Source organism: Bacillus rossius, chromosome 12 (assembly GCF_032445375.1).
Source record: "Bacillus rossius redtenbacheri isolate Brsri chromosome 12, Brsri_v3, whole genome shotgun sequence".
In the NCBI taxonomy this organism is placed as follows: Eukaryota; Metazoa; Arthropoda; class Insecta; order Phasmatodea; family Bacillidae; genus Bacillus; species Bacillus rossius.
Genome location: NC_086339.1, coordinates 19,347,714 through 19,375,132, shown reverse-complemented (window position 1 = coordinate 19,375,132; position 27,419 = coordinate 19,347,714). Strand labels below are relative to the sequence as shown.

At 43.6% G+C, this 27,419-nt stretch overlaps 1 protein-coding gene across 1 annotated transcript in view; it reads left to right on the top strand.

Moving 5' to 3' along the window:
• Positions 1-27,419, top strand: part of LOC134537657 (lactoperoxidase-like) — a 68,663-nt gene that overhangs the window by 24,192 nt on the left and 17,052 nt on the right. The window contains exons 5-12 of the mRNA XM_063378339.1: positions 1,528-1,680; positions 5,287-5,372; positions 7,489-7,708; positions 11,668-11,964; positions 19,453-19,635; positions 24,172-24,324; positions 25,835-26,009; positions 26,917-27,035. Coding sequence (XP_063234409.1) covers positions 1,528-1,680; positions 5,287-5,372; positions 7,489-7,708; positions 11,668-11,964; positions 19,453-19,635; positions 24,172-24,324; positions 25,835-26,009; positions 26,917-27,035 — 1,386 coding nt within the window. The remainder of the gene's footprint in view (positions 1-1,527; positions 1,681-5,286; positions 5,373-7,488; positions 7,709-11,667; positions 11,965-19,452; positions 19,636-24,171; positions 24,325-25,834; positions 26,010-26,916; positions 27,036-27,419) is intronic.

Below are 27,419 nucleotides of genomic sequence, written 5' to 3'. Positions count from 1 at the left end.
TAATTAATATTTTCTGAAAGAAATGCAAACCATTTCTTGAAGTAGCCAGTGGCATTGCAGTTAATCCTAAAAAGTTTCAGTTCTGCAATAAATTAAATTCTCCTTATTTGTACAACCCAAAAAGGTTAAAAATGTAAATTTGGCAGCTAATTATGCAAAAAGTATGCAACTATATATATTTTTCATTTCGTGAAAGTTAAACGATTGAAAATGCCTAAAAGTTAATCAGTGATTAATATAAATCTAAAATCATGACCTGGAACGGGACATACGCCCTTAAGAGCCCGTCTACAATAGTCCGAACCTGTGCGTGGTCCGTGTCCTTATCCGAATGTGAGTGACGTCACATTGTCTCACCGAAAACTGCCCTGTCCACAATTGCGATGTCCGATGTCCGAATGCATTGATTTCTAAAGTTGTCACCAGAGCGCAGTAAATGTGCCAAACCGAATGTTTTTTGTTTATTGTTTTGATGCTTTGTAGTTTGAGATTGAACTTATGAAAGTTATGTAAGTTATAAGTGACTTACAACACCTTCCATATCCTTCAATAACAAAAACAAGCACCACGTTTTCAAACGGGAACCGGAAATTCAATTATCGTGAGTGTTATGTTCTTTTTCTGTGTCCGAAGTACACAGGTTGGGACAAAAAGTTCAAATTGACGAATGTCTTCGGACCCAGGTAGGTTCGGACCTTCGCCCACTTGACGCATGACGTCAGAGGGTCACGTGGACCAATCAGCGACGAGTGTCCTTCGGGACACAGTTTAGGACATTGCTATTGTAGACGGGCCTTAATTCGGCGACTTTCAATCAGGGGTGAAGATCTTGTTCGCCATCGCCAGGACGCGCCAGAGAGGCCAAGTTTCCCCCAAGTTACCTCTACGCTAGCTTCCTCCCCGTACCCCTTGCACCCCTTCGTCGCTTCCTAGAATCAGGTGTCCGGAGCATTTACCCGTTAATTGTCTCTAAATCGACTGTCGCGTGTCGAGTGTGTGTGGTGTGCAGAGTAGAGTGTGTGCGGTGTGCAGTGAGGAGTGTGCGCGGCAGTGGCAGATCCAGAGGTTCACCTCGGAGGGGGGGGGGGCACTCTAGGATTTCAGAGTAGCCAGAAGAAAAAAGTGTCTTAAAATTACTAAATTTGTATTTAATCTACTCACACTACACATAACATCCGACCACCAGATTTTATGATTCTACAAGAAATTCATTAATTATATTAAATTATTTTACTGGTTTCAGAAACAATCATTTTTGTCGGCAATATTAACATATAGCAGACAACTGGTTATTCGGGGGGGGGGGGGGGCACCTGCCCTGGTGCCCCCCCCCCCCCCCCTTGGATCCGCCACTGGTGCGTTGTGTGCAGTGTGGAGTGTGTGAGGAGTGTGCGCGGTGTGCAGTGTGGAGTGTGCGCGGCGTGCAGAGTAGAGTGTGCGCGGTGTGCAGTGTGGAGTGCGCGCGGTGTGCAGTGAGGAGTGTGTGTGTGGAGTGGGCACAGTGAGGAGAGTGTGCGCGGTGTGCAGGCCTGGAGCGGGTGCGCGACTCGGTGTCGGGGGGCGCCCTGCCCAGCGCGCGCGCCGTCAGCTCCGCCATCCACGGGGACCGCGACGTGCAACTGGCCGGGGTGTCGCACATGGTCATGCAGTGGGGCCAGTTCCTCGACCACGACCTCACCGGTGAGTGTTCAGACCCCGGCCATTCAGCGGATGTAGCAAGCGGGTGGCAGGGATGGCGCCGGAGCAGGGGGGGCACACTGCCGCGAAGGTTCGCGGTTACCTTTGAATATATATACTGTATAGAAGTCGCGAGGTTCGCTGGGTGATTGAGGAGTCCCAGTGTGAGAGCGGGAGACTGGGGTAGGCGCCAGAAGTGATGACAACTCCAGAGGGCTAAGGGAGCATCCAACTTGCTGGTGAGCTGAGTGGGGTAGGGGGCCGGAGGTGGTGCATAAGCTGAGATGGGTAGCCTCAGTCTCTTTGCATAGCCAAAAGCTCTAACGCTCTTCATGGTTGCGTATGCGGCGTATCCGCATCCATGCCCATGGGGGCCCCAGGGCGGTAGGGCCTCAAGGCTAAGAGCGCTGGGTCAACAAAGAAAAGGGGGGAAACCCTACTAGTGACATTGTATTGAAGTCGCGAGTGGATAGGATTTACTCTACGTTTTTCAGAAGCGTATGATGAGCATCTTGGGAACTTCACCGCTGCAGTGCGCTGCCGTAACGCCCTGTATCGTCTTAGGTTGTTATTTACACGTTAGAGCGCAGCACTGTCGCCCGCTGTCATTCCCCGCACCCCCCACCCATCTTTCACTGCAGCTCAAGGTCGTTCAACAGGAGGGGGAAGGGGTGTTTGAAGGGTTCGACACTTGTCCGCTAGGGACCACCACAAGTCGATGCCCTAGAGATGGTGGCTATTGCGGGCGGTGAATTAACCAACTACCTCAAAACCGTATTAGAAATTTTAACCTGGGCTGGCGACTTCTATACATTATATATATTCAAAGCGGTTACTGAACCCTCCCCCCCTTCTCTTTTAATCCAAGAGGGGGCGCCATTTTCAAATTCGGCCAGGGGCCGCCAGTCACCTTAGCTACGCAGCTGTGGCCACTCACCGACTATTCACACTGATGTCTCGTGCCAACTCTTCTTCATTCTAAACGTTTTCGCAGAAAAATAATTTTCGCTGCGAATAAATTGAAGTTTAGGCCTCTTCTCATTGCTTAGACTAATTGTATTATCTTGTTACGACAAAATTAATGTCCTTATAATACATACCTTACTTGACGACGAATAAAATAAGTTTTAACTTCTTCTCTTGGAATTTCACCAATTCCAACCACTCATAAATTGAATTATCTTTAAACATGGAACTCAATCCTGTTGGTTCGAAATAACGTTTCCAAACTCTGGAATTCGTCGATACGCGATAGCTCTTCGTGGAGGTTCGAACAAGACTAAAAGTTTCCAAACAAACACACTCTGATATTTGAAATTCTTCCTGGTATGTATACTGGCCAATCAACACAGCTATTACAAATTTACCGTAGGTATAATGAAAAATTACAAATAAAAGTATATGGCGGAGAAATTAAGATCAACGTGTAATGCAAGTTTCTTGAGCGACTTCAAGAATCTGTACCGTGTGTTACAAGCCTAAAAGCACAGTTTGAAAACGAAATCTGGGAACAGAACTAATCATCCTCCCACAGCGTATATGTTGAGCAATTTTCAAATCGCGCGGTTTCTTCTGAAGCTCTGCATACCTTATGTGTGCCCGCATACCTTATGTGTTCATTGTGTTAATACCTTATGGGGCCCTAAAGGCCCCTAATAGACGGGCTTAAGAAACGCGACGGGCGACCCGTTAAGACGTCTAACTACACGGAAGGCCAAGCTACATCTGTGTAAACGCGAGATGGATGTCATCTAGATATGTTGCTTATCTGTGCTTTGTTTGCCAAAACCTGGGGGGGGGGGGGGGGTGTCTTTGGTGGTTGCGCCTAGCCCTATCGACCAGACTATCCAGTAGTTATTTTTTCATTTAAAATTAATTGATCACTGCAGTATTGACAGTATTTTTTTATGTGTTAACATTTTAGCTCTCTGTTTACAGCTTTTGGTAGGACTAGTATAATTTATGTCCCGTCATGCCCAAAATTGCTGTAATAACTATAGCAAAAAAAGTAAAATTTCAATGTAATTTCTACATAAGCCATTTAAACTCAAGCCTATTTAAAAAAAACAGCTTACAGTTGAAGGTAACTTGAATAAACTGGAGTCTTCCATTAGACTTAACTTCTTTAAGCATGTGTTTTCCTACATTGTTACAAAATTAGGATTTTTGGGGATAATAAAGTTTGAATGGTGTGGAGAAAGAAGAGTGAGAAGGAGGGGTCCATAGAAATGAATTGAAATACACATACATAATTAATTATAAAGATATGAACGAACATCTGATAGTGCCATATTCGGTACATTATCTTTTTCTAATCATTATCTAGCCAAATTAAACTAATTGCAAACACAAAAACCCCGCTAGAATTACGAAGGTTACATAGCGTAAATATTTTCAAATGTATAACAGTATGACGAAGTCGAAATTCCAACTGCATGGCATAATCTATATTCGGTCAAATAAGGTAATTTCAAGATTATTTTATACTGTAATATGACATCACAGTTGCTATTTATTATGAGCACACATATGATTTATTTTATGTATCTTTGGAGAATATTGACGCTCACAACGTTGTATTTTTAATGAACTATTTGTAATTATTTTTATAATATAATTTGTTCAAAACTACATAATTAATTTTCCCTTGCTACCTTCGTTCACAAAAAACATTTTCTAAGAATTGGAAGAATAAACAATACTTAATTTATCTTTACGGACTTACGTCAAATGAAATCACTTGGTCTGATACATAGTAAAAAAAAAACCTTACCGACAGTATGCCTACCTAACATTACATTCAAACTGCTGATATACACTGTTTCTCATCACTCATCAGTATATATGTACCGCATAGTAGTTAATTTTAGTTTTCAAGGCTACTACGCAGGTTCCGAGGTACGAACGCTACCATGAAATAAAAATAACCACGAATTTACAGTAAATAAAAAATTAAAAATAGTAAAACAAAAGCAATTAACAGTGGTGACGAGTTGATAAATTAAACACAGTCCAGCCGATTATGACAAACTATACAGGGCCGGTGCAAGGTAAATTGGCGCTTTAGGCGAAAAACCTTAATTCCCCCCCCCCCTTGGGACGGACACCCCAAAAAAATTTTCCTTGCCTCAAAATACATCACTAATATTTTGTCAACAATCAAATGTAAGCAGGATTGTGTTTTTTTCTTTACTTTTTTACTTACTACAAATCATAAACAGGTCACCGTGGACTTTAAATAATTACTTATATCAATATAAACATTCCAAACTGTTACAAAAGTCAATTTTCATCTAGTTTCAATAATCGTTAAACATATTATATGAGCTGTTATGTGTCGTGCTGCGCCGCCCCCAGCTACTTGGCGCCCTAGGCGGTTGCCTGGTTCGCCTATATGGACGCGCCGGCCCTGAAACTATAATAGCATATTATAATTATATGGACTTAATTTTTATATTATAATTTTACATTACGTTTTTTTTATATTTCTCTCTGTAATAGTGTTCTGTAGTAAGCGGCAATATTCTCAGTGTTCAAATAAATTGTAAATTTTTGTGCTCTGTAAAACACTATAAATGTTGCATCGTTGTTTTCTTTTATTTTTTCCAGCGACTGCCCAGTCCAGAGGTTTCAACGGATCCGTCCCCAAGTGCTGCGGCGACGGCGGACGAAGCTTCCAGCCACCTGAACTCACCGTAAGAAACCGACCCGCGTCGTGATTCTGCTATTGGTCCGCTGTTCACGTGGCGGACTCTGGGCCAGTTAGAAACCCTAGATGCTAGATCAAAGAAGTGTCGAATCACAGATTACCCGCAGTTGAAAAGCCTCACAAGTCAACAGCCAATGAAATAAGGTGACGTTTGCTTATCAATAAGGACACCTGTATTTCGCGAATACATTTCGTGTCAAGGTGTGTCACAAAACACTGTAGATTTTTCTTAGAGTGATGGCGAATCGTGTGCGTGCAGCAATACGGTATCCACATTCCCATTGGCCCCGTCAAGTGCGGGAAAACACCTCTCGCCGACCACAGCCAATAACTACAAGAAAAAAAACTACGTTGTTTTGCGATGTACCTAGACACGAAATGTACTCGCAAAATACAGGTGTCCCTACTTATCAAGGTATCGACTGGGTTAGCTTGTGATTTCTCCGATCTGTTGGTTAAGGGTTTCGGATTGGTCCAGATACTTCCGGACGAACTGTGAGCCCAATTTCAAGAACAGCACAAAGTTATCTTTATTTTGATTCTAACCTGTCGCGAAATGAATCCGCTAATATTTTCCGGTCTCTGTAAATGCTGGAATCACAACAACGCGATGAGCGCACGATTCGTTGGATGCGCGAATATTTTTTTTTTCCAAAAGCCATTCACGTTCGACAATCCATGACGTCAGCGTGACGTAATTGGTGGACGTCATATATTTCCATCGCGTCGCGTACCGCGACGTTACTGAAATTAATTTTTGTTTTCGAAAGGTTTCAACGGTGCGTTGGTAATGCTATTTTTATTTTAGGTTTTTTTAAGGTTTTATTTACTAAATTTATTTCAGAACTCTCTGATTTGTATTCACGCCCAGTTTTTTTAACTGAATGTTAAATTTTAGTTATACATTTTTATCTTAAATATATCGATTTATAAAACCCTGCGAATTTCGATGGCCGCCGTATGTTTGTTGATGTATAAAATTAAGGGTTGTTAGGTCCCGCCATCTTGGATTTTTCTATAGTTTTGCTATAATTCTAATTTTAAACTCTATATACAAATTTGTGACATTTTAAGACATATATCATATATCCTGGACTTCTACACCTTGTTGCAACCACATGTTTACTAACAAGCTCCAGTCTGTAAGCGCCGCGAGGAAATAACTTACTATTTTACAAGGCGACTACAACTATCGTGATAATCACAACCGTTCACAAAAAAAAAAATATGGAACACGGAAGTTTTATTGCAAGCAGTATCAGGATACATGAACTTGTAAGATGGCATGGCCTAATCCCCCCTTAATCGTTTATGTTTATTAGTCGCTATGTTCACAATAACGCAGTAATTTTTTCATTCGCATCGCATCCTCCGCCTCGCGCCGTCGCGCTAGTGTGCGTACAGCAGTAGTTAGAACCTAGCACTAAATCTGCAGCTAAAAGATACAAAAAGAAATGGGCGAGGGTTGCGGGTGTCTTCAGTTGTGGGTGTCTTCAGTTGTGTCTTAGGTCATGAATTTTATGAGTTATTTGTCTCAAAGTTATTGGTTTTTGAGCTATGGGTTTCTAAGTTATTGGCTATTAAGTAGGATATTTATTTACAAGCTATGACTGTCTGAGTTATGATTTTTTTAAGTTTCAATGTTTCAAGGTGTTACGATGTTTCTAAGTCTAAGTTGCGATGTATCAAAGCCTAAGTGGTTATCATCTCAGCAGTGGCGTAGCCAGGATTTGTGTATGAGGGGTGTTAAGAAGCGTGCCCTCCCCCCCCCCCCCGTATTAAAGCGGGGGGTCCGGGGGTCCTCCCCCGGGAAAATTTGGATTTTAATTTGTAATAGTGCTATTTTAGCAGTTTTCGGTACTTAAATTTAAATATTGTAATGGTAAAAATTTTATTAATTTTAATTAGAAATTTGTTTGAGTGATGAATAAGAAATTAATTAAAGATTTGGTGCTAAGGGGGGGGGGGGTTGCACCCCTAACCCCCCCTGGCTACGCCCCTGCATCACAGTAGTGTGGTTGTATGAGGCAGGTGAGGCAGGTGTGTTTGAAGTTGTTTGCCACTGACTGGTACTGATGGAGTGACGTGGGGCGCGTGTCTAGCACCCGGACTGCCTCGCCATCGCCGTGCCGCCGGGAGACGGCTTCTACGGCCGCCACGGGGTGCGCTGCCTGGAGTTCGTGCGCAGCAGCCCGGCGCCGCGGGCCGGCTGCGCGCTGGGCCCGCGCGAGCAGATCAACCAGGTCACCTCCTACCTCGACGGCTCGGTCGTGTACGGCAGCGACGAGCGCCGCGCGCGCCGCCTGCGCCTGGGCCGCGACGGTACGTCACACCTGTCACGCCTGTCACGCCTACACTCAAGACTACACAAGACTCTAGAGCCAAAATGACCCTGAAGCCAAAAAGACCCCAGGGCCGAAATTATCCTCTGACAAAAATTACCATAGGGCCAAAATTACCCTCTGACAAAAATTACCATATGGCCAAAATTACCCTCTGACAAAAATTACTATAGGGCCAAAATTACCCTAGAGCCAAAAAAGACTTTAGAGCCAAGAAGTTCCTAGGTTCAAGAAGACCCCAGGGAAAAAAACATACTTTAGTGCCAAAAATATGTCAAAATTGACACTTGGGCAAAAAGGTTCCAGGACTAAAATAATCCTAGGACCAAAATGATCCAAGTACCAAAAATACCCTGTGGCCAAAAAGATTTTAGAGCCAAATTGACACTGGGGCCGAAATGATCCTGGGGCCAAAATTATCATAGAACCAAAATTATTCTAGGACCACAATTATCCAAACACTAAAATGATCCTAGGACCAAAATGATTCTAAGACAAAAAAAAATCCCCTTAGTGGAGGAATAATCAAGTGCCAAAATGACTATTCCAAAATTACTTATGTTACTTTTAGGCACAATATTTGAAGCAAAGGGCGCGCACTCGCCGCCTACCAGATCCTACCAGATCCTACCAGATCCTACCAGATCCTACCAGATCCTACCAGATCCTACCAGATCCTACCAGACCCTACCAGACCCTACCAGATCCTACCAGACCCTACCAGACCCAGCCTAGCACGGCACGGTCAGTGTCACCAAGGCACACATATTTAGCAATCACACATGGAGGAACTAAAATAAAATTAAAAAATATATATAATGCGGTTGAGTCTCCCAGTACTCGCCAGATCTGTGCAACATCTAACCTCGGTAACGAGCCAATTCATGTGTCCGCATGTTAAAAATAAGCTTATAATACGAAACTCGTAAACGAAATTCAACGACGGAAAGCGATGAAACCGAAACATAAAAAAGCATGTCGACACACTACATAACACATAAACGCAACTAAATTAACCTGAATTACTTAATTTTGTTCTTAAAATGTAAAATTCAATAAAATATAGTTTTTTTTTTTAAATTAATCAATTATGTACTATATACAGATAATATTTTATGTTTTTTTTTCTAAGTACACTGGAAAGCGAAAGGTAGTGAGTAAAAATGTTATTGTAAAAAAATTTTAAGTTAAGTAAATAAAAACATTCTATATCTGATACACCACAAGGGATGGCACAAGGAAATTAAGTTTTTAAGATTGCAGTTAATTGTTTTATTCATATTAACAGTATTGTAATGATAACACAATGACAAAAGGTAAATACAAATTTGAAACTATTTCAGCACTAGAAAGAAATTAGAGCCACACAATAAATCAAATAAATTTTTTTTATTGGGTCTCTACTAAACATTTTGTATAAGTTAAAGTAGCGCCAATAACACGCGGCCTTGTTTCGAAACATCAACTAACATGTGATGAAAGCTAACTTCAAATATTTTACATCTATATTTATGCACGAAATATAAAACATTAATTAAAAACCATGACTGAAAGCTTAAAATTTTTTACAACGAAATTGGTTGAATTAAAAAATATATATATATATATATTGTATATACAGAACATAAGTTAGTAATGAGTTATGACTCAAAGCACCGGGCGGTTTTTTGAAATGGTTTGGAACCCACTTGTACTTCGTCTTTAGGTCCCTGTGAATAGCCGTGTGACGTAATCCTTGCGTTTATCCTTTCTCGGGAAGAAACTGCACTTTCACGAGACTCACAATTAAATGTGTCCGCGCGGCCTTCAGCGTATTTCGAGTCTATTGTCGCATCCATCACACACACACACACACACACACACCAGGAAAATTATGGCCTTCGCGCCTCGCCGCGTGGTCTAGCAACCTTGGCTCCGCTTCGAATGAGGGACAGCAGTGACGTCACGCCAGTGCTGACGTCATCTAGTAGTGCCGGCCCGCTCCGTCCAACAGCATTACAACCCAAATATCGCACATGTTTACCGTTGAATTCTTCAAGGGCATGTCTAAGGGGAACATCAGGGGAGGGAGGTGGCAGCTTTCCCACCCTTCCGAAGGAAAAAAAAAGGGGTATGTGTACTTGGATACACATCTTAGAAGTTATACGTCCATGACATTAATTACTAAAATATCAACCAGAAACGTTTTAAAGCATATATTATATTTGTTTTTGCTTAAACGACACAAATCTGTCTTTAAATTTGTACTATAAACAAAACTTTTACGTTATTGAGCTGATTCAGTATTTAAGATTTAACTGTAATAATTTCTTCATGAAAGTCTTTTATTTTTCATGGCGTCGAAGGTATATAGGTTTAGAATTTCATGTGTCTCTACAGTATGATGAACGCTGCACTATCTATTAATTTCAATGTTAACTAAGGGTTGTCAAAATTGTAATGCGGATATTTTAAGTTGTCATTAATTTTAATGACTATAAATTAATACATAGTATTAAAGGATTCTAATATAGTTTAATTTTTGTATAGTTTTATTTCTATAAAGTTTTATTTTTATAAAGTTTTATTTTTAATAACTATGCGCGGCGTAATATCTGAGATGTTCAAGACAGCAATATTTATGGACGAATCACGTGGGTCCGCCATCTTTTCGAGATTTCTGAGACTTCCACAGATAGCAGCACCGTGTTTACACGATCCACTTGGAGAATCTATGACTTTCCTTCCCCTCCCACTCCCAACCAACAAGCGCACCAATCCTGAGCGTTGCACTTTTCGTTACGCTCTGAAGATTTATCGCCTCGAATAATCACCCTGCCGGCTGTAAATCAGCTTCAATTTAAATACTACTTTACAAAATTTAACAAAAATTATAATGTGTGTCCGTCAGAGGGTGGTCCCGTCTGCATGACTTGGTAACTGGGACTCAATCACCCAGCAAACCCGCGGTCCGGTGGAGGCCTACCCAATCTCTCCCGGCTATCCAGGCCGGTGAACCGGAGCTGTCTCCGTCGCTCACTACGTCAGCATGTCTCAGGGCTAGGGAACCCTCGTGCTGGCCCCTAAAGCACACGGGGCACCACCGCCTAGTGCGAGGCCGATACCAATAAATTGTGGTCCTGGGCCGACAAAGGAAACCTCAGCGGGGAACCTATTCCACAATTGGACCACCCCGCGCCACTACCAATTTCGGTGACGTCTGGTCCGCCATCTCGAACCGATTGGGATAGTGGAGGACCTAGAAGTTATCACGGTCTCTCCCCCGACCTGGGGCAATCGCCCAGGTTTACAGGCCGTGGCCCCAGGTACCCCCTCGCAGTCCACAAACATTCCTAGAAGCAGGATAGCCTTGATGCTATCGCGGCTTCTCCACCGACCTTTGAGCTAAGCTCATCAGTTTACAGCCATTTCGGGCCCGGTCGCCACCCAGGAATGTCGACAGCTTACAGCACTCCGTTCCATGGGCATGAATTTCTTCAAGGTGAAATCCGCCTTTGGGATGCATCACCATGGCTCGGTAGTCGAACCACCCAGAAAGGTTTCAATCACTGTCTGCTGCTGCCCGCAGATACAGCCCTTCCACTATTTCTGGTACCCAGCCAGACAATTGAGGATGCCCGAGGCAGGGGTATTCCCGGCAGAGCCACCTTCAGTTAACAGGGTTTCCGCTATGACTGGAAGTAGGGGCTACCATCCCTACACAGTCACCACTTTCACCCCCATCAGCGGTGCCACGAGGAGGCAGGTGGTTGCCAGGAGAGGCTCTATATTCGCATCCACGCACCCTTTCCGTGGGCCTGTTGGGTCATGTCTCGGATACTAGAGCCGGCAATAGCTCCGACACCTCAAAAGAGCAATCACCTTCCCCCGAAGGGGTCAGACCCACTCCCGCCTGACAGTACGGACAGTCGACTGAGCGAGTGTGTTGTGGGTGGGCAGGCCTGCTGCGCTACAGCCGGGTGCAGTACCGCCTGCCGCTGCTGCCCGCCTCGCCGCCGCCTCAGGGGCTGTGCCGGGGGCGGCGCTGCGTCGAGGCGGGCGACGGCCGCGCCAACGAGCAGCCCGGGCTGACGGCAGTGCACACGCTGTGGCTGCGCGCGCACAACCGCCTGGCCACCGAGCTGGCCCACCTGAACCCGCGCTGGGACGACGACCGTCTGTACCAGGAGGCGCGCCGGCTCGTCGGCGCCATGCTGCAGCACGTCACCTTCGGCGAGTTCCTGCCCGTCGTGCTGGGTGAGCCCCTCCCTTCGTACTGCATGCATGTGGCCCAGTGGCGTAGCCAGGATTTGTGTATGAGGGGTGTTAAGAAGCATGGCCCCCCGTATTAAAGCGGGGTGGTCCGGGGGTCCTCCCCCGGGAAAATTTGGATTTTAAGTTGTAAAATAGTGCTATTTTTTTTAGCAGTTTTCTGTTCTTAAATTTAAATATTGTAATGGTAAAATTTATTAATTTTAATATGAAATTTGTTTGAGTGATGAATAAGAAATTAATTAAATATTTGGTGTTAAGGGGGGGGGGGGAATTGAACTCATAAACCCCCCCCCCGGGCTACGCCCCTGATTGTGGCCCAACACAAGAGATGACGTGTTGGTAAACTGTCGGGTCGCCACCCAGCCCCTACTAATTTCCGCGGAACCCTCCCTTTGCGAATCCGTAAAGATTTGCGCCCCTGGCGAAAATGATCCGAGTGCTAGAGATAGATGGAAAGAGAGAATGTGTGTCAGAAAAATACTGATATATAAAGACATAGATGTACAGGGACTGGAAGACCTCTAGGATGGACTCCACAGTCCCCTACATACTTGGGCAAATGCCACTCGTGAGACATGTCAACTGGGATTCTTGCCGTTCGATACTTCTTTGGTTGGAGGTTTTTCATTGGCTCGGAGTAATTCACATAAACTGTGAGCCAATCACAGAAGAAATAGCAATTTTCGTTCATATTCTAAAAACTTAAAAGAGAATATGTGGTGTTCTATTATTATTTAATCGTTTATTTTTATTGTACATGTAAATTCTGCCCGTGTCATGATCTCGAAGCATAATATATTTTTCAAAAAATTAAATTAATTTTTCGTAACCTTGAAATGCAATCCTATTGGTTGCCATTTGTTTCGTTTCCGTGCCATTGTAGTGCGGGCCGAACCTAACCTAACATTTTGTTTCGGTAAACTTTGGGGCTGTTCGGGTTGCGCTTGTAGCTGTCATCCCTGTGTCCATCCGACCAGCCTGTTCCCGACCCTAGCTGGCGAGTGTGCAGCACGATGTCCCTGACCCCTGACCCCTGCGACCTGCGCGATGTTTGTTTGGCCACGCTGTCTCGCGCGGAGCCGTGACCTCGGCTTCGCGCTAACCAGCCAGGGGCGTTAGAAAGCCGCGCGGGTCTCTCGTGAAACTTGACTGTCACTTCCAAGGCGGGCTTCTCTACGATGGTCTGGTCCAGTTAAACGCCCCCCACCCCTTTTTTTCTTTTCTCACTCCGAGAATAGAACAGGATTACAAAATATATTGCTGATATATGATTTAGTGTTAAGTAAACCAATTAAATACCTTCAACAAATAATGCCGATATTAGTTTAACGAAATTATAAACCATTTTTGTAAGATAAAGGACCGTGGCTGTACCATTAAAAAAAAAATTTGAGCCCGAAACGTTAGTCTTTCTGTGACATTACATTTTCCGCAGCTTATACTTATTTTATTACATTGTTTTCTAGGCTGACCAGAAATGTTTGCAGAGAATGTGTTTACGTAGTTTTATTTGAATTTAGGGAAAGAAAATTATCATCTTATAACGATTTAGTATTTATTAGATCTCTATTGGCTATGTCAAATACGGAATGCCAATTGTCTGAAGAAAGTATAATTGCTGTATCATTTGCATAAGAAACGATTTGCCCCTTATGTCACTATATTACACTTCATTTATTTAAATAAGAAACAATATTGGACCAAGAATACTGCCCTGTGGATCACGTTTAGGATATGTTTGTAATAATAATTTAAAATTTGTTTTGGAAACGTATAAACTTGCATTTTGCTAATCCGTATTAAAACTTCTCGATCATTATTTATATAATGTTTTAACCACATTTCTATCAGTGTTTTAAATGCTTTACGCCATAAAATATGTTTTAAAAAGGGTTCACTCCACTATAAAGGCATCTAATGAAATATTATTGAAACAAAATAGATGAACTCTTACACTACGCCAATAACAATCGTCTCTATTAACAACATTAAAAGGACAACAAATTTTACCACTTTCTTGCTTAAAAATCTTATAAACGTATATTTATGCAATAGATTTCATACAAACTTTCAAAACTTTATGGACACCTTTTCTGGCTTCTCACAATAAACAGCCATAGGCGGGAAATTTCTCCGTAGACAGAAATTTCTCCGTAGACAGACATTTCCCCAGTACGCTACGAATCAGGTACAACTCACTTATTCTTCTGTTCCCGCTTTCGAACAATTTGTCATGCATACGAGCACGATTGCGCTACGGGAAACACGCAGCAAAGTCGAAGATTACACTGTCAAAAATTTCCCCCTTGAATTTACTAATAAGGCTTGGTTTGTAAACTACGCAAAGCGGCCATATTTAAAGAGACGTTCCAAAAACTTTTAAAGAGACAGATGGTATGTGCATATAAAGCCCACGATGCTCTTTTTACTATATACATCATGTATACACTTGTAATACTTTCGCAGTGTGAAATAAAATAACATATTTAAATAAAAATATTGACAATTTCTTTTGATTTAATGATAAATATATATTATATAAAATACCGAGGACGAAATTTGTTTTCTACTGTTTTACAATTTTAAGTAATACGGTTGGTGACGACGTGCGATTTGCGTGCTTTGTAAAAGACTGTTACTTTCTTGTTTTGGTTGCATGTTACGTTGTTGCGTAGTTTCGTTTATTGCGTACTATAAACTCGGTCTAACTCTGATCGTAAATAATACAGTGATATTCGTCACAGAACTTAGACCGGAATTATAAACTACACAGGGAACGCAACTACAAAATACGTAACCAACGCAAGAAAATCACCCAAGTCTAAAGACGTCACTAACCTAAAACTTGAAATGGTAAAACAATAGAAAAAAACTTTCTTCCTCCGACTACAGTCGACAATATATATTTACCGTGAAAACTTATGAAATCGTTAGTAATTCGATTTAAATTGGTTATATTCTTTCACTGTGCAAAAGTTAATCAAGTGAAAATGTGATGTCTATAATAAAAATAACATCGTAGCCTTCTAAGTACATGACGTCAACGTCTAAAAAGTTCACATTTCACTTCAAATATAAAAGGCGGGTATCGCATGCCGAAACTCAAAATGTTTGCCGATGTTGCGGCTTTTGCTTCTGGCGTGAATTTTGTTCAAGTATTAGTAAAACGTCGTTTAGAATTTTGTGCATTATCGGTTTTTTCCCCTATGTTTCTCTGCGTATATTATGAACCAGGTCTTAGAATCCTGCATAGTTTACTTAAAAACACAGTTATCTGAACTACGAACAACGCTTATTTTATTCCTTCGATGAAAATCCGTTAGATTTACAGTAATTTGTAACTGCGTAGAACACATGCGGGGGAGAAGAGTTTTCTCTCCAGCGCGGCCGAATGTTCCCACGTGGATTGGAAGGGAAAGTCCAATGGGTCGCTACCCACTTACGAGCTGACGACGTGAAAGCAAGGTCAAACACCTCTTTCCCGGCATTGTATTTACGGATAGGCGGTGAGAGAGGGGAAACTCGGTTTTGGACGGCCTAGACGCCTCGCGCCGCTGTGCCAGACACTCATGTCACAGTTACAGCCGCGACTATCCTGCAGATTCATTGTTCAACAAAATAGATTTGAAGCAAAAATACGTATGCTTTTCGTGCTGGTGAATTGATTGCGGTGAAATTAACACACCCTTGAAGACCTCTGCCGTCTATTGCACAAAGCAGGCTATAGGCTATATATGTTGATATGGGACAGAAAATAATTCTGCTGTTAGCTATGCTAAAAATATTTAAAAAAAAAACGTAATAAATAGTTGAAGGCACGCTACAAATTTGAAAGTGTGCCTACACGTAAAACGAAATTTCGTTTCTCAGCAAGAAAGATTTAACAAGTAGGTAAATATTTTATTAAAGTTTAGTTCTGTAAGGTTTCCGTTTTGCTTCTCCTTCGCGCGGCTCGACGACAAGACGAGATTAGAAATCGAATCTACTTCTTGCGGGCCGTCGGGGCGCGTATTCTGTCGTGTTGACGTCACGGCGACCTTGTCTTTCATTGGCTGCTGAGCGTGTGGAGCCCGACGTGGCATTGCGACTGCAGCTAAAGTAGCATCTTTAGATTTAATTTTCGAGGCCTCGGCCGTGGTTGAGAGTTTTGTGGCGACAGCTGATTTTCGTCTGAGTTTAGGATTGTCTTATTTGCGGGGGTTTTGACTTTCGTTACCTGCTACAACGAGCAGATTTTTTTAGCTGTTTATAATGTTCTCCGGGTCGGATTTTCCGCTGGCTTGGCGCAGAAGTGTGCCGAAGAGACGGGAGGAATGGGGACGACTCTCCCTCCTCCTACAGCAACGCCCGCGGGCCAAGTTCTAGGTCGTGGACGAAGTGTGCCGCGGGGCAGGCGGGGAGGAGGAGGAGGGGGGGTTTAGAAAGCACACCGGCGGACTTATATCGGACGCGGCCCGACGCGGCGCGGGCTCAGTCGCCGCAGAGGAGAGCCATGGAGCTGCGACACGCCTCCGAGAACTTCAACAACCTGAAGGTCACCGCCGACGCGAGGCTGCGCGCCTCCGGGTCCGAGCCGGCGGTGAGTCGATCGATCCCCGCCGATAGATCGATATTCGTCTGATCGAGATCATTTAAGTGCCCCGCCTACCTGGGCACACATACGGTGTGCAGAGCTTCAGGAAAAACAACGCGATTTCAAAACTACTCAAGATATCCGAGTGGGGTATGTTTACGAAAAAACATTTAAGATTTCGCTGAGGCCCGAAAAGTACTTTTAATTTTGGATCATGTTTTTAAACTGTATTTATAGAAGAGTTAAAATGGCTAAAACGCATGTTTTCAGAGTAATTTTTAGTCGTAAAACAACCGGTACAGATTCTTAAAAACACTTAAGGGACTTGCATTACACCTTCATCTTCATTTATCGGCCATATAATGCTGCGGTCACCGCTCAAATTTCACATTTATCCTGTGACGACGAGAAGACTACGCGTCAATTCAGAACCTTGCGCTTAGAGGCGACACCGCGCTAGAAATACCATCGAGCGTCGCACTTATCATCCCGCCTCACTAACACACATACACCCCTGACGAGGTGGGCCCCTTAAAGACGGAAACGTGTGACACCACACGCCAGGGACACCGTCGGCGAATTCTAGCGGCGAGTGCGTAAACTACGAGTTATTCGCGTCAAGAAATGAAGTTGAAAACACGTACTTGCTTATATATTTATCACGCTCGGCATTATTTTAAAGGATTTTAATTTGAATTTTCGTGTCCACTGCTGGAGTTCGTGCTGTAAGTGTATTTGCAGCATGAGAACGTATGAATGAATGAGTTAAAGATGTTACACATCACTGGCGAGTTACTGAAAGACTCCCCCTCACAATTTTTTTTACAATAAAATAACACTTGATATTTGAAACCCGTGTAATTTGGAAGCTCGGGGGCAACATTCCGCCGACTGGCGTTCCTCTGCGGGCTCCGGGGTTCGATGCCCCAGTTCGGCATCCGACCCTCAGGGTCCGCATCCAGCTGCGATGACTGCCCGGCTGCAGTGGAGGAAAGGCATTAACCTATTAAAATTTTTATTTGGGAGTTAACCTTCTCGTCGACAGTAAGGCCATTATAGGCTGCGATGGGACTGCTTCACTGAGCAGATATTCCGAACACGATTAAAGGAATTTCTCCCCCCCCCCCCTTTTTTTTCATCGACCCGACCCAGTCCTACGAGTCTTGCGGAAACGCCAGCATGGGAGTAGCCAATAACTGTTGAAAGAGGAGAGGGAAGGTGATTCATAACTATTTTGGCTAGACCTGTATCTGAGAGTTATGTAAATCCTCCCCCGGAAAAGTATCATTCTTGAAATATCTCTAATTTTTTTTTCTATTTCATGACCCCTTCAGTATATTTTCAAAATCTGTATTTATTTGAAAATATTTTTCAGTTTTAGAAGGTATATTCTTGCATTAACGTCTTATTACGTGTTTAAAGATATGACTACTCTCATTTTGCTTGGTCAGTGGCAAAAACTTAGAGGACATGCTTCAGTCGTTTTAAGCCGGTTAATGGTTTACGTTCTTATTGAAAATAAAATCTGGCTGTAGTGGGGGAGATGTCCCTAAACTGCTCCCTCCTTGACCATGCCCTTGAACGCCAGGCCGCGGTTCGTTCCGTGCGTGGGAGCAATCGGCGCACGAGCCCGCGAATGCCGTGGTTCCGTTACACGGCGCGCGCGCACGAGCGCTGGGTTTCACTTCGTCCAAAGAGGTGTCCTCCTCCTCGAAAATCTTCATCCGAGTTCCTAATTGCATACGGCATACTATGACAGATATATATATACATTATACATATATACAGATATATACATATATATACATATATACATACATATATATGTTTGTATATATATGTGTATATATATATATATATGTGTGTATATATATATATATATACTGGTACGTGTTTAGTAATTCATTGTTGTAAAAAAATAATGATCACTGGTATTACAATTTTGACAACCCTTGGTTAACTTTGGAATGTAGATATAACTCAGTGTTCATCATACTGTAGTGAAAGAACAAATTATTAGCCTACATATATTCCACGCCATGTTGAATAAAAGAATATCGTGATTAAATGTTTACCGTTAAATCTTAAATGTTGAATCAGTTCCAGTACGGTTGAGTTTTTTCCTTCAGTTTTACTCCCGTTTTCCCCGTTCTATCAATCCGTCACTACTTCTCTCCCATCTAATAACCTCCTCAGCTTAATCGTCTCTAATGACCTTTACGAAAAATAATGTGCGTAATTTGCAATTGACGTATCCGCAGACTCAAGGTCTCGCCACACCGAACTGCTCAGTTTCGGCATGAGGCGTCAAGTGGCACAGACATGACGCCAAATAGCAGTGCAGATACACAGGATTCACACATCCTTTCGTATACGCCCGATTCTTCGGGCTATTTTTTAACTACAAGTGTTTGCATGTGCAGTTAAACTGGTGCCGCCATAGTCTCTACTAAGCTTGCAAACAGCTTGCTTCAATAATGACAGATACCTTAAAATAATAACTGTTTGCGAAGCGACATTTATCAAGTGACGTAACAAAGATACTTGGTGCAATTTTCAAATCGATATTTTTCTCGTTTATAATGGCATAAGTATCTTTGTAACGTCACTTTATAAATTTGTGTCACGCTTTAACACTGCGCGTATTTTAAAACTTAAAAAAAAAAAAAAAAAAAAAAAAAAAAAAAAAAAAAAAAAAAAAAAAAAAAAACTTTAAGTTACGAAGACAAATATTTGGGCGTGTACCAAAGGATTAGTGAATTATAGACAGCCCGCAGATGGAGCAGTTTCACCACTGGGGTTACACGTTTTTTTCGTTACGTTCACATGACGTCTGCAAGGATGTTTCAATGTTCCTCGCGATGCTGACGTCTGGAACACAACTGTGCTGTCTGCAGGAGAGGACGTGATGAAGAGGTTCGACCTGCAGCTACGACGGAGCGGCCGCTACGACGGCTACGACATCAGGGCGGACGCGACGATCGCAAACGCTTTCAGTGCCGCCGCTTTCCGATTCGGCCACAGCCTGGTGGAGCGCAGTCTGGCGCGCGGCGACCGCAACCACCAGCAGCTCAGCTCCAGTGAGTGGCCCGTCCTCCGGAGTCTTCCTGCCTTCCTGCCTGCCTGTCTGCCTTCCTGCCTGCCTTCCTGCCTTCCTGCCTTCCTGCCTTCCTGCCTTCCTGCCTTCCTGCCTGCCTGCCTTCCTGCCTTCCTGCCTTTCTGCCTGACTGCCTGACTGCCTGACTGCCTGACTGCCTGACTGCCTGCCTTCCTGCCTTCCTGCCTGTCTGCCTGCCTGCCTGCCTGCCTGCCTGCCTGCCTGCCTGCCTGCCTGCCTGCCTGCCTGCCTGCCTGCCTGCCTGCCTGCCTGCCTGCCTTCCTGCCTGCCTGCTGCCTGTCTGCCTTCCTGCCTGCCTGCCTTCCTGCCTTCCTGCCTTCCTGCCTTCCTGCCTTCCTGCCTTCCTGCCTTCCTGCCTTCCTGCCTTCCTGCCTTCCTGCCTGCCTGCCTGACTGCCTGACTGCCTGCATGCATGACTACCTGCCTGCCTGTCTGCCTTCCTGCCTGCCTGCCTGCCTGCCTGTCTGCCTTCCTGCCTGCCTGCCTTCCTGCCTGCCTGCCTTCCTGCCTGCCTGCCTGCCTGCCTGCCTGCCTGCCTGCCTTCCTGCCTGCCTGCCTGCCTGCCTGCCTGCCTGCCTGCATGCCTTCCTGCCTGTCTGTTTGCCTTCCTGCCTGTTTGCCTGCCTCCTGCCTGCCTGCCTGCCTGGCTGCCTGCCTGCCTTCCTTCCTGCCTGTTTGCCTGCATGACTCCCTGCTTGTATGCATGCATGTCTGGCCTCTTCCCTGCCTGCATGCCTGCATTACTGGCTGCCTGTTTTTCCTACCAGCATTCCTGCATGCCTGGTTGCCTGCCTCCCTGCCTGCCTGCCTTCCTGCCTCCCTGCCTGCCTGCCAGTCTGCTTGCCTGCCTCCTTGCCTTCCTGTCTGCCTGCATTCCTGCCTGCCTGCCTGCCTGCCTGCCTGCCTCTCTGCCTCCCTGCCTCCCTGCCTCCCTGCCTCCCTGCCTCCCCGCCTCCCTGCCTCCCTGCCTCCCTGCCTCCCTGCCTCCCTGCCTCCCTGCCACCCTGCTTACCTGCCAGTCTGCTTGCCTGTCTGCAGGCATGCATCCTTACCTGCCACATATAGAACAGCTTAGTTGACTGCTATCCTGGCTTTACTCGACAGCTTTATACAAAAAAAAAAGATTAATGGAATTTCGATACATTTCTTGAAAACGAAAACTTAATTGTGGCCGGACCCATTATTTTAATGCCTACACATATTTAAATTTTTTTATTTATATTTTCTGGTAAGTTTGCCTCGTTTTCCGTCTCAAAGCAACTTAGCGGAAAACAATTACATAGATGATAAAGAAGAAATGACAATAAATAAAAATTTAAATATTTTGTGGGGAATTATTATTTTCTTGCCATTTTATTGTTTGATTTTACTTATCATGCTTCTCATTAGCGAGAATTGTTCATATGCAGATGGTTGTGCCTGACCTCGGAGTCAAGTTGGCCAGCCCTGGTCGGACCATCAAGCATCTGACGTCGTAGGTTACGTGAACCAATCAAAAGTCATACACGCATCTGCGCCATCAGATCCTACGCATCAGTCGCGACCATGAGAATACGGCAGGGGCCTTAAGGCTGGCTCCTTATCTTTATAACAATTATGGAAGGCTTTTCCTGTAAATACAGGCAGCTCCTGGCAATTTATGTTTCAAATTTCGTCGAAAGACTAAATGTAACAGAAATATTCATGTATAAATACAGATAAAGTTGTACATTTACACGAGAACAACTGTGTCACGAAAAAAATAATGTTCGCAGAGTAATACTAGGTTCGGATTCTTACCCGGGCACATATGCTTTGTGTTGTCACGGTACCTCAAATAGTTAAAGTTAGTTTTAAACCATTCCCTGAATAGCTTTCCAGCATAAAGTCCAATTATATAACTGCCGATTATCTTTTCCATGATTAAAAAAAATTAATGCTTGAATGAAACATCAATTTAAATACAAAATTATGCGCAAATTTTCTTAAAAAAAAATTACTCAGTATTTCAAATATGCAAAAATAATCAATTCCATGTGTTTTACAATGTTACAATGTTTGGTTGTGGGTATTTTCACCGGCTCAGAGTCCGCCAGATAAACTGTGGCCCAAAAATTGAAGCAGCAGAAAGAAAGAAAAAAAGTTAACGTATTTGGATTCTAGTCTATTGCGGAACAATTTTTTTTTTTTTTACGATCTCTAACTCACAGTGTTAGCCAGCAGTGACGTATGTCCAGAATAGCGTCTTGAACGGAGTTTGCCCTTTGCGAAGACCCGCTCGGGGGGACGGGGGATGGGCACAGGGCCTAGAGGTGGGTCGAAAAGTATCAACCTGATACTTTGTCACTGATACGCGCCTGTATCAGGAACAGCAAACGAGTACACTTGAAAAGTATCAGAGACTTTAGTATCAGTTCAGAATTCGCCTGGAACAACACCACGGCCAATGAGCGCAGTACCCGATCGCAGATGACGGTCACTTGGGCGGAGCTTGTGAAAGGGGAGGGAGCAGGAACGACGAATAAGGGATAAAGAAGGGAAAGAATGTAGGGGAGGAAGCGCAGGGGAAGGCGTTGAAGCCTTGAAGGAGAGGCGCAAAGCGATATTGTTACAAGCAGGGCTGCCACTCATGGGTTTTTCCACCCAGATCTGGGTTTTTCCAATGGTGTTTGGGTTTCTGGGTTTTTAAATAATGAATTCCAACAATTCTAGGTTTTTTATAATTTTAATTATTTTTATACCTAAAACAATAATAAAGGTAGTAGCTACTGTATCTGTTGCAATATCTGTTTGATAAATGCAAACAAGTCTATGTGTTTCACACACAAAAATACATATAAACACAAAACTAGTTATCAAGAAGCTAAGTCGAATATTAAATTAGACACATTCTTCAAAGAGGCTTGCAGAACACAAAACCAATGCAACAATTAACCTTCAAACCAATCTTGTAGAATCAGACTGAATAAAGACTAACGTACATGATGCAGTTTTATAAAAACAATTACCGGTTTAAAGAATGCAGTGATGGTGTTTGTTTTGTCATGTATATATTTGTAGGTTTTTTTATGATATGTGCTGGTCCAAGAATTACTTATACAGCCATTTTGCTGCAGTGTAATTTTCTTGTATTGGTTGTATTTAACCGTTTTCAGTCTTGTAAGGTAATTAATTGTTTTATATTAAAACCAGTTATGTTTATATTTTTGAATTAGTACGCAAACATTTTCAACGATAGCATTTTAGATGCATCTGGGTTTTTTACCCATGTGTCTGGTTTTTTTTGTAGGTTATCTAGGTTTTTCATGAATATCAGAGTGGCAGCCCTGGTTACAAGTCGTTTTGTTTATTGTCCTACTTCAAAGTACGCTCAGTGCGCAGTGCGTGCACCGTCTCGTTCAATAATAAAACTAATGAAATTTTAATATTAAAAAGTACATTAATACAAGATATAATATTTATATTTGTGCACCTAACAGCTATGACAATGCAAATAAATTCTCAGTTGACACTAATAACAGATGTAATCAACATATGGACTTTCTTTTTTCGAAAACAATTAGTAACTAGTGTTTTTATACATTAAAAATTCACGATTTTATCAAAAATAAAAAATAAAAAAACAGATAGGTACATTAGTGAGCATACTATATCAATGTTTTTTCAAATGTTTCTTCAGATTAGTCGATGATTTATAACTCAGTTTTTGTTTACACAAATTACAATTAGCAAACTCATTATTTTCCGTGAAAAAATTCCACACAAATGAAGTCTTTTTCGTGCACTTATCCATTCCTTATTTCACTATAAAGATACTAACTATAAAGCATGACAGCCCGCAACATGGTGATACACGGCCAGGACGAACTGCAGTGAATGTTGAACTGATTGATACTGGTTGTATCAGGCGGGCATGAGAGTATCAGAGGTAGAGAATTACCAGGCGTGATAAATAATGTATCAGATTCTCCTTCCGGTCGCACGGTCTGCGTACGCGGAGCTTTGTTGCCTCCTGGGACCGTCTGATACAGAAGTATCAGAGACTTGTAACATGGTACAATGCTGTATCAGTATCAGGTTGGAACAAATACCGAAAATTGCTGTAACAACCCACCTCTAACAGGGCCGGCGCGGCGCCAAGTAGCTGGGGGCGGCGCAGCACGACACATAACAGCTCATACAATATGTTTAACGATCATTGAAACTAGATGAGAATGGATTTTTGTAACAGTTTGGAATGTTTATATTGATATAAGTAATTATTTAAAGTCCACGGTGACCTGTTTATGATTTGTAATAAGTAAAAAAGTAAAAAAAAAACACACAAGCCTGCTTACATCATTTGATTGTTGACAAAATCTTAGGCTTACGTGATGTATTTTGAGGCAGGTAAATTTTTTTTGGGGTGTCCGGCGAGGGGGGGGGGGGGGGCGGATTAAGGTTTTTCGCCTAGGGTGCCAAATTTACCTTGCACCGGCCTTGGACGGGCAGTGCGAGACACGCGCGTGTGTGTCAGCAGACGTGTCGCTGCACGAGGAGATGGCGGACCCGGCCAGTCTGCGCAACATCGGCGCCGTGGACCGCCTGCTGCTGGGGCTGTGCGCGCAGCCGTCGCAGCGCCGAGACGAGTTCATCACGGAGCAGCTGACCAACCACCTGTTCCAGGGGCCGGGTACGTCAAGCCCACGTCACTTCCAGTGTGGCAAGAGATGCTTGCGTTGAGTTTTTTTTTTTGCGCCGTGCGCAGTTTTAAACGAGTATTTGAAAACGTCGCTGATGAACTTTTTTTTTTCCTTCGGTTTCTTGCGCAGTTTGTAAACCGGGCGTGGTCTGGTTTCACTGTCATATATTATAGTTATTTCACTTTCTTTTCATTCGTGTTATTTAAAGGCTTCTCGTGTGAATTCGTATCACGATAGCTATTTTTTGCATTTTATGCCTTGTCTCGAATTATCTCAAAATATATTCACTTTAATACTATCTTACATTTTCATACAACACAGTTGTGAACACTCACACTATCTTCCACAGCTAAGAAATAACGTTTAGTAGATATCTGGTGGGGAAATTTTTACCCAATAACAAATCCAAGACGGCTATCGGAATATATGTTTTTAAAAAAAATCTTATAACTAACAGTAATTACAAGAAAATTTAAGTAATAACCAACTTGGTCTTAAGGGGATATTTTTTTAAATTATTCAACTTTTATGAATTTCATAATTTTTGCTCATGATTTTAAATAAAGTCATAATGAAACTATGCTTGTATGTTTATGTGTATTTAATAAGTGTATTTTTTGTAAATATATATTTCAAATTTAACACGAACTATGATTATGCATAAACAGCTATAAATCACAGTTTTTTATGTAGATTTTGTTGTAAAAGTTTTTATTTTTTGGGATACCAGTCATGAAAATGAAAATCGACACGTAGTTTCCCGCCTGGGGCAGGGTCTACGCGGATGGAACGGGGCTGACAAGACACTCACAGGTGTTGGCTGTCCCACCCGAGGGACAGACCTGGAGAGAGTGTGAGGCGAGGTGGGGCGAGTAGCAGCGACGGGATGAATCGGTAGTGGAAACGGGAGTACCCCGAGAAAACCCACGGACCGTCGGGAATTGGAGCCCGGATCGCCTCGGCGGGAGACGAGTGTTTTAGCCAGCGAGCGGACCCTCAAACAGCCCGACATGTACCCGAGTAGTGTTTAAAATCGAAACTATACATAGCGCTACTGCAGTTAGCTAGTTTCCCCCCCCCCCCCCCCCCCCCGTAAAATCATAGATAGCGTTAATACGTATAACTAATTAATAAACAGAAGTTAAAAAAATAAATAAAATTATTTAATATTTTTGTTTGTTTAGTACGGATGTGTTTTACGGTAATGTGTTACCACCTGATAGTTTCTATAATTATTGAAGATAATGAAATTAGCCGGTATAATACAGTCCATAATGCAAATAATAATGGTTTCTATACCGAAAGTATGGAGCGTACAAGTGTTGAGGCGTTCATTAGTAATGTTAACTCAACTATGCTGGACTGATAAGTTATCTGGAGCCTACCGCTCGAGCTTAAACAAAATAAGTTGACGGTCGATGTTTTCAATACATTCTCTGGTAACGCACCATCGACCAGTGGACGGCAGGGCGGTTGACGGGAGGGGCTGGCTGGTCGCAGGGCGGGCGTACGGCGCGGACCTGGCCGCCATCAACATCCAGCGCGGCCGAGACCACGGCCTGCCGCCCTACGGCGCGTGGAGGCGCCTGTGCGGGCTGCGCCGGCTGTCCGGGTGGGGCGACCTCGCGGGCCTCGTGTCCGCCGACACGCTCCGCCGGCTGCGGGGCGTCTACAGGTGAGCGGCCTCCTCCTCCTCCTCCTGTTCCTCCTCCTACTCTTACTCCTACACCTCCTCCTCCTTCTCCTCCTCTCCTCCTCTTCCTCCTACCTTCTCCTTCTTCTCCTCCTCCTCCTGCTCATCCTCCTTCTCCTCCTGCTCCTCCTCCTGCACCTCCTCCTCCTCCTTCTCCTCCTCCTGCTCCTCCTCCTCCGCGCGTGGTGCCGGCTGTGGCGGATGGCGCCAAGGGAAACCTTACAGTATTAACTGTTTTTGTCGAAAATCAGTTCCGAAACTGGGGGATTATTTTTTTTTATCATTAATTTTAAACTTTCAGTCTGCCAATGAAATGATCCAATTGTCGACGTAGTTGCCCCGGCAGCGAATTCTAGCGGCCGGGGCGCGGAAACTACGCGTGGTTCGCATCCGAAAAATGATGTAGTTGGAAACACGATCTCTCGGCATTATTTGAAATATATTTGTACGTTAAATGTCGTATTGTGAGTGTGTTTGCGATGTGAGAGCCACGTGAACACGCTCGTCACCGAGGTTGTGTGTTACTCAGGGGGTAGCCAGGGGGGGGGGGGGGGGTTAAGGGTTCAAACCCACCCCCCCACCCCCCTTAGCACCAAATCTTTAATTAATTTCTTATTCATCACTCAAACAAATTTCATATTAAAATTAATAAAATTTTACAATATTTAAATTTAAGTACAGAAAACTGCTAAAATAGCACTATTTCACACCTTAAAATCCTAATTTTCCCGGGGGAGGACCCCCGGACCCCCCCCCCCCCGCTGTAATACGGGTGGGGGGGGGGGGGTGCTTCTTAACACCCCTCATACACAAATCCTGGCTACGCCACTGGTGTTACTACTCTCTGGTGAGTACTAAAAGATTCACTCACGGTTTTTTTTTTTTTCAGAGACGTCGACGACATCGACTTGTTCCCCGGAGGAATGGCGGAGCGCCCCGTGACCGGAGGCCTGGTCGGGCCGACCTTCGCCTGCATCATAGCGCAGCAGTTCAGCAACTTGCGCAGAGGTGAGCGGCGGCGCAGTGGCGGGCACAGGAGGGAGGGTTTGGAATTGGAATATATATATATATATAAAACACGTAAACTTACATTAATATTGACACTAACACACTGAAATATGCGCCGGCAGTAGCAGCCGTAAAGGCGACGAGGCTTCTCACACAGTAATTCCAGGTGTTTAAACAGCTCACCTTGCACCGCCCAAAATAACGAACTGCCTTCACTGAAAGTTTTGCAAAATATTTCTCAACTTCATGGATGCGAAGAAGGGTGCGTGATTGGGGAGGGGGGGGGGGGAGGACAAACACATATCCTCCCTGTCCTCCACCTTCCCTCCTATTTTGCAAGACCAACACTGCAAGTGACGTCATCCGTCTTGCGTTCGGCGGGAC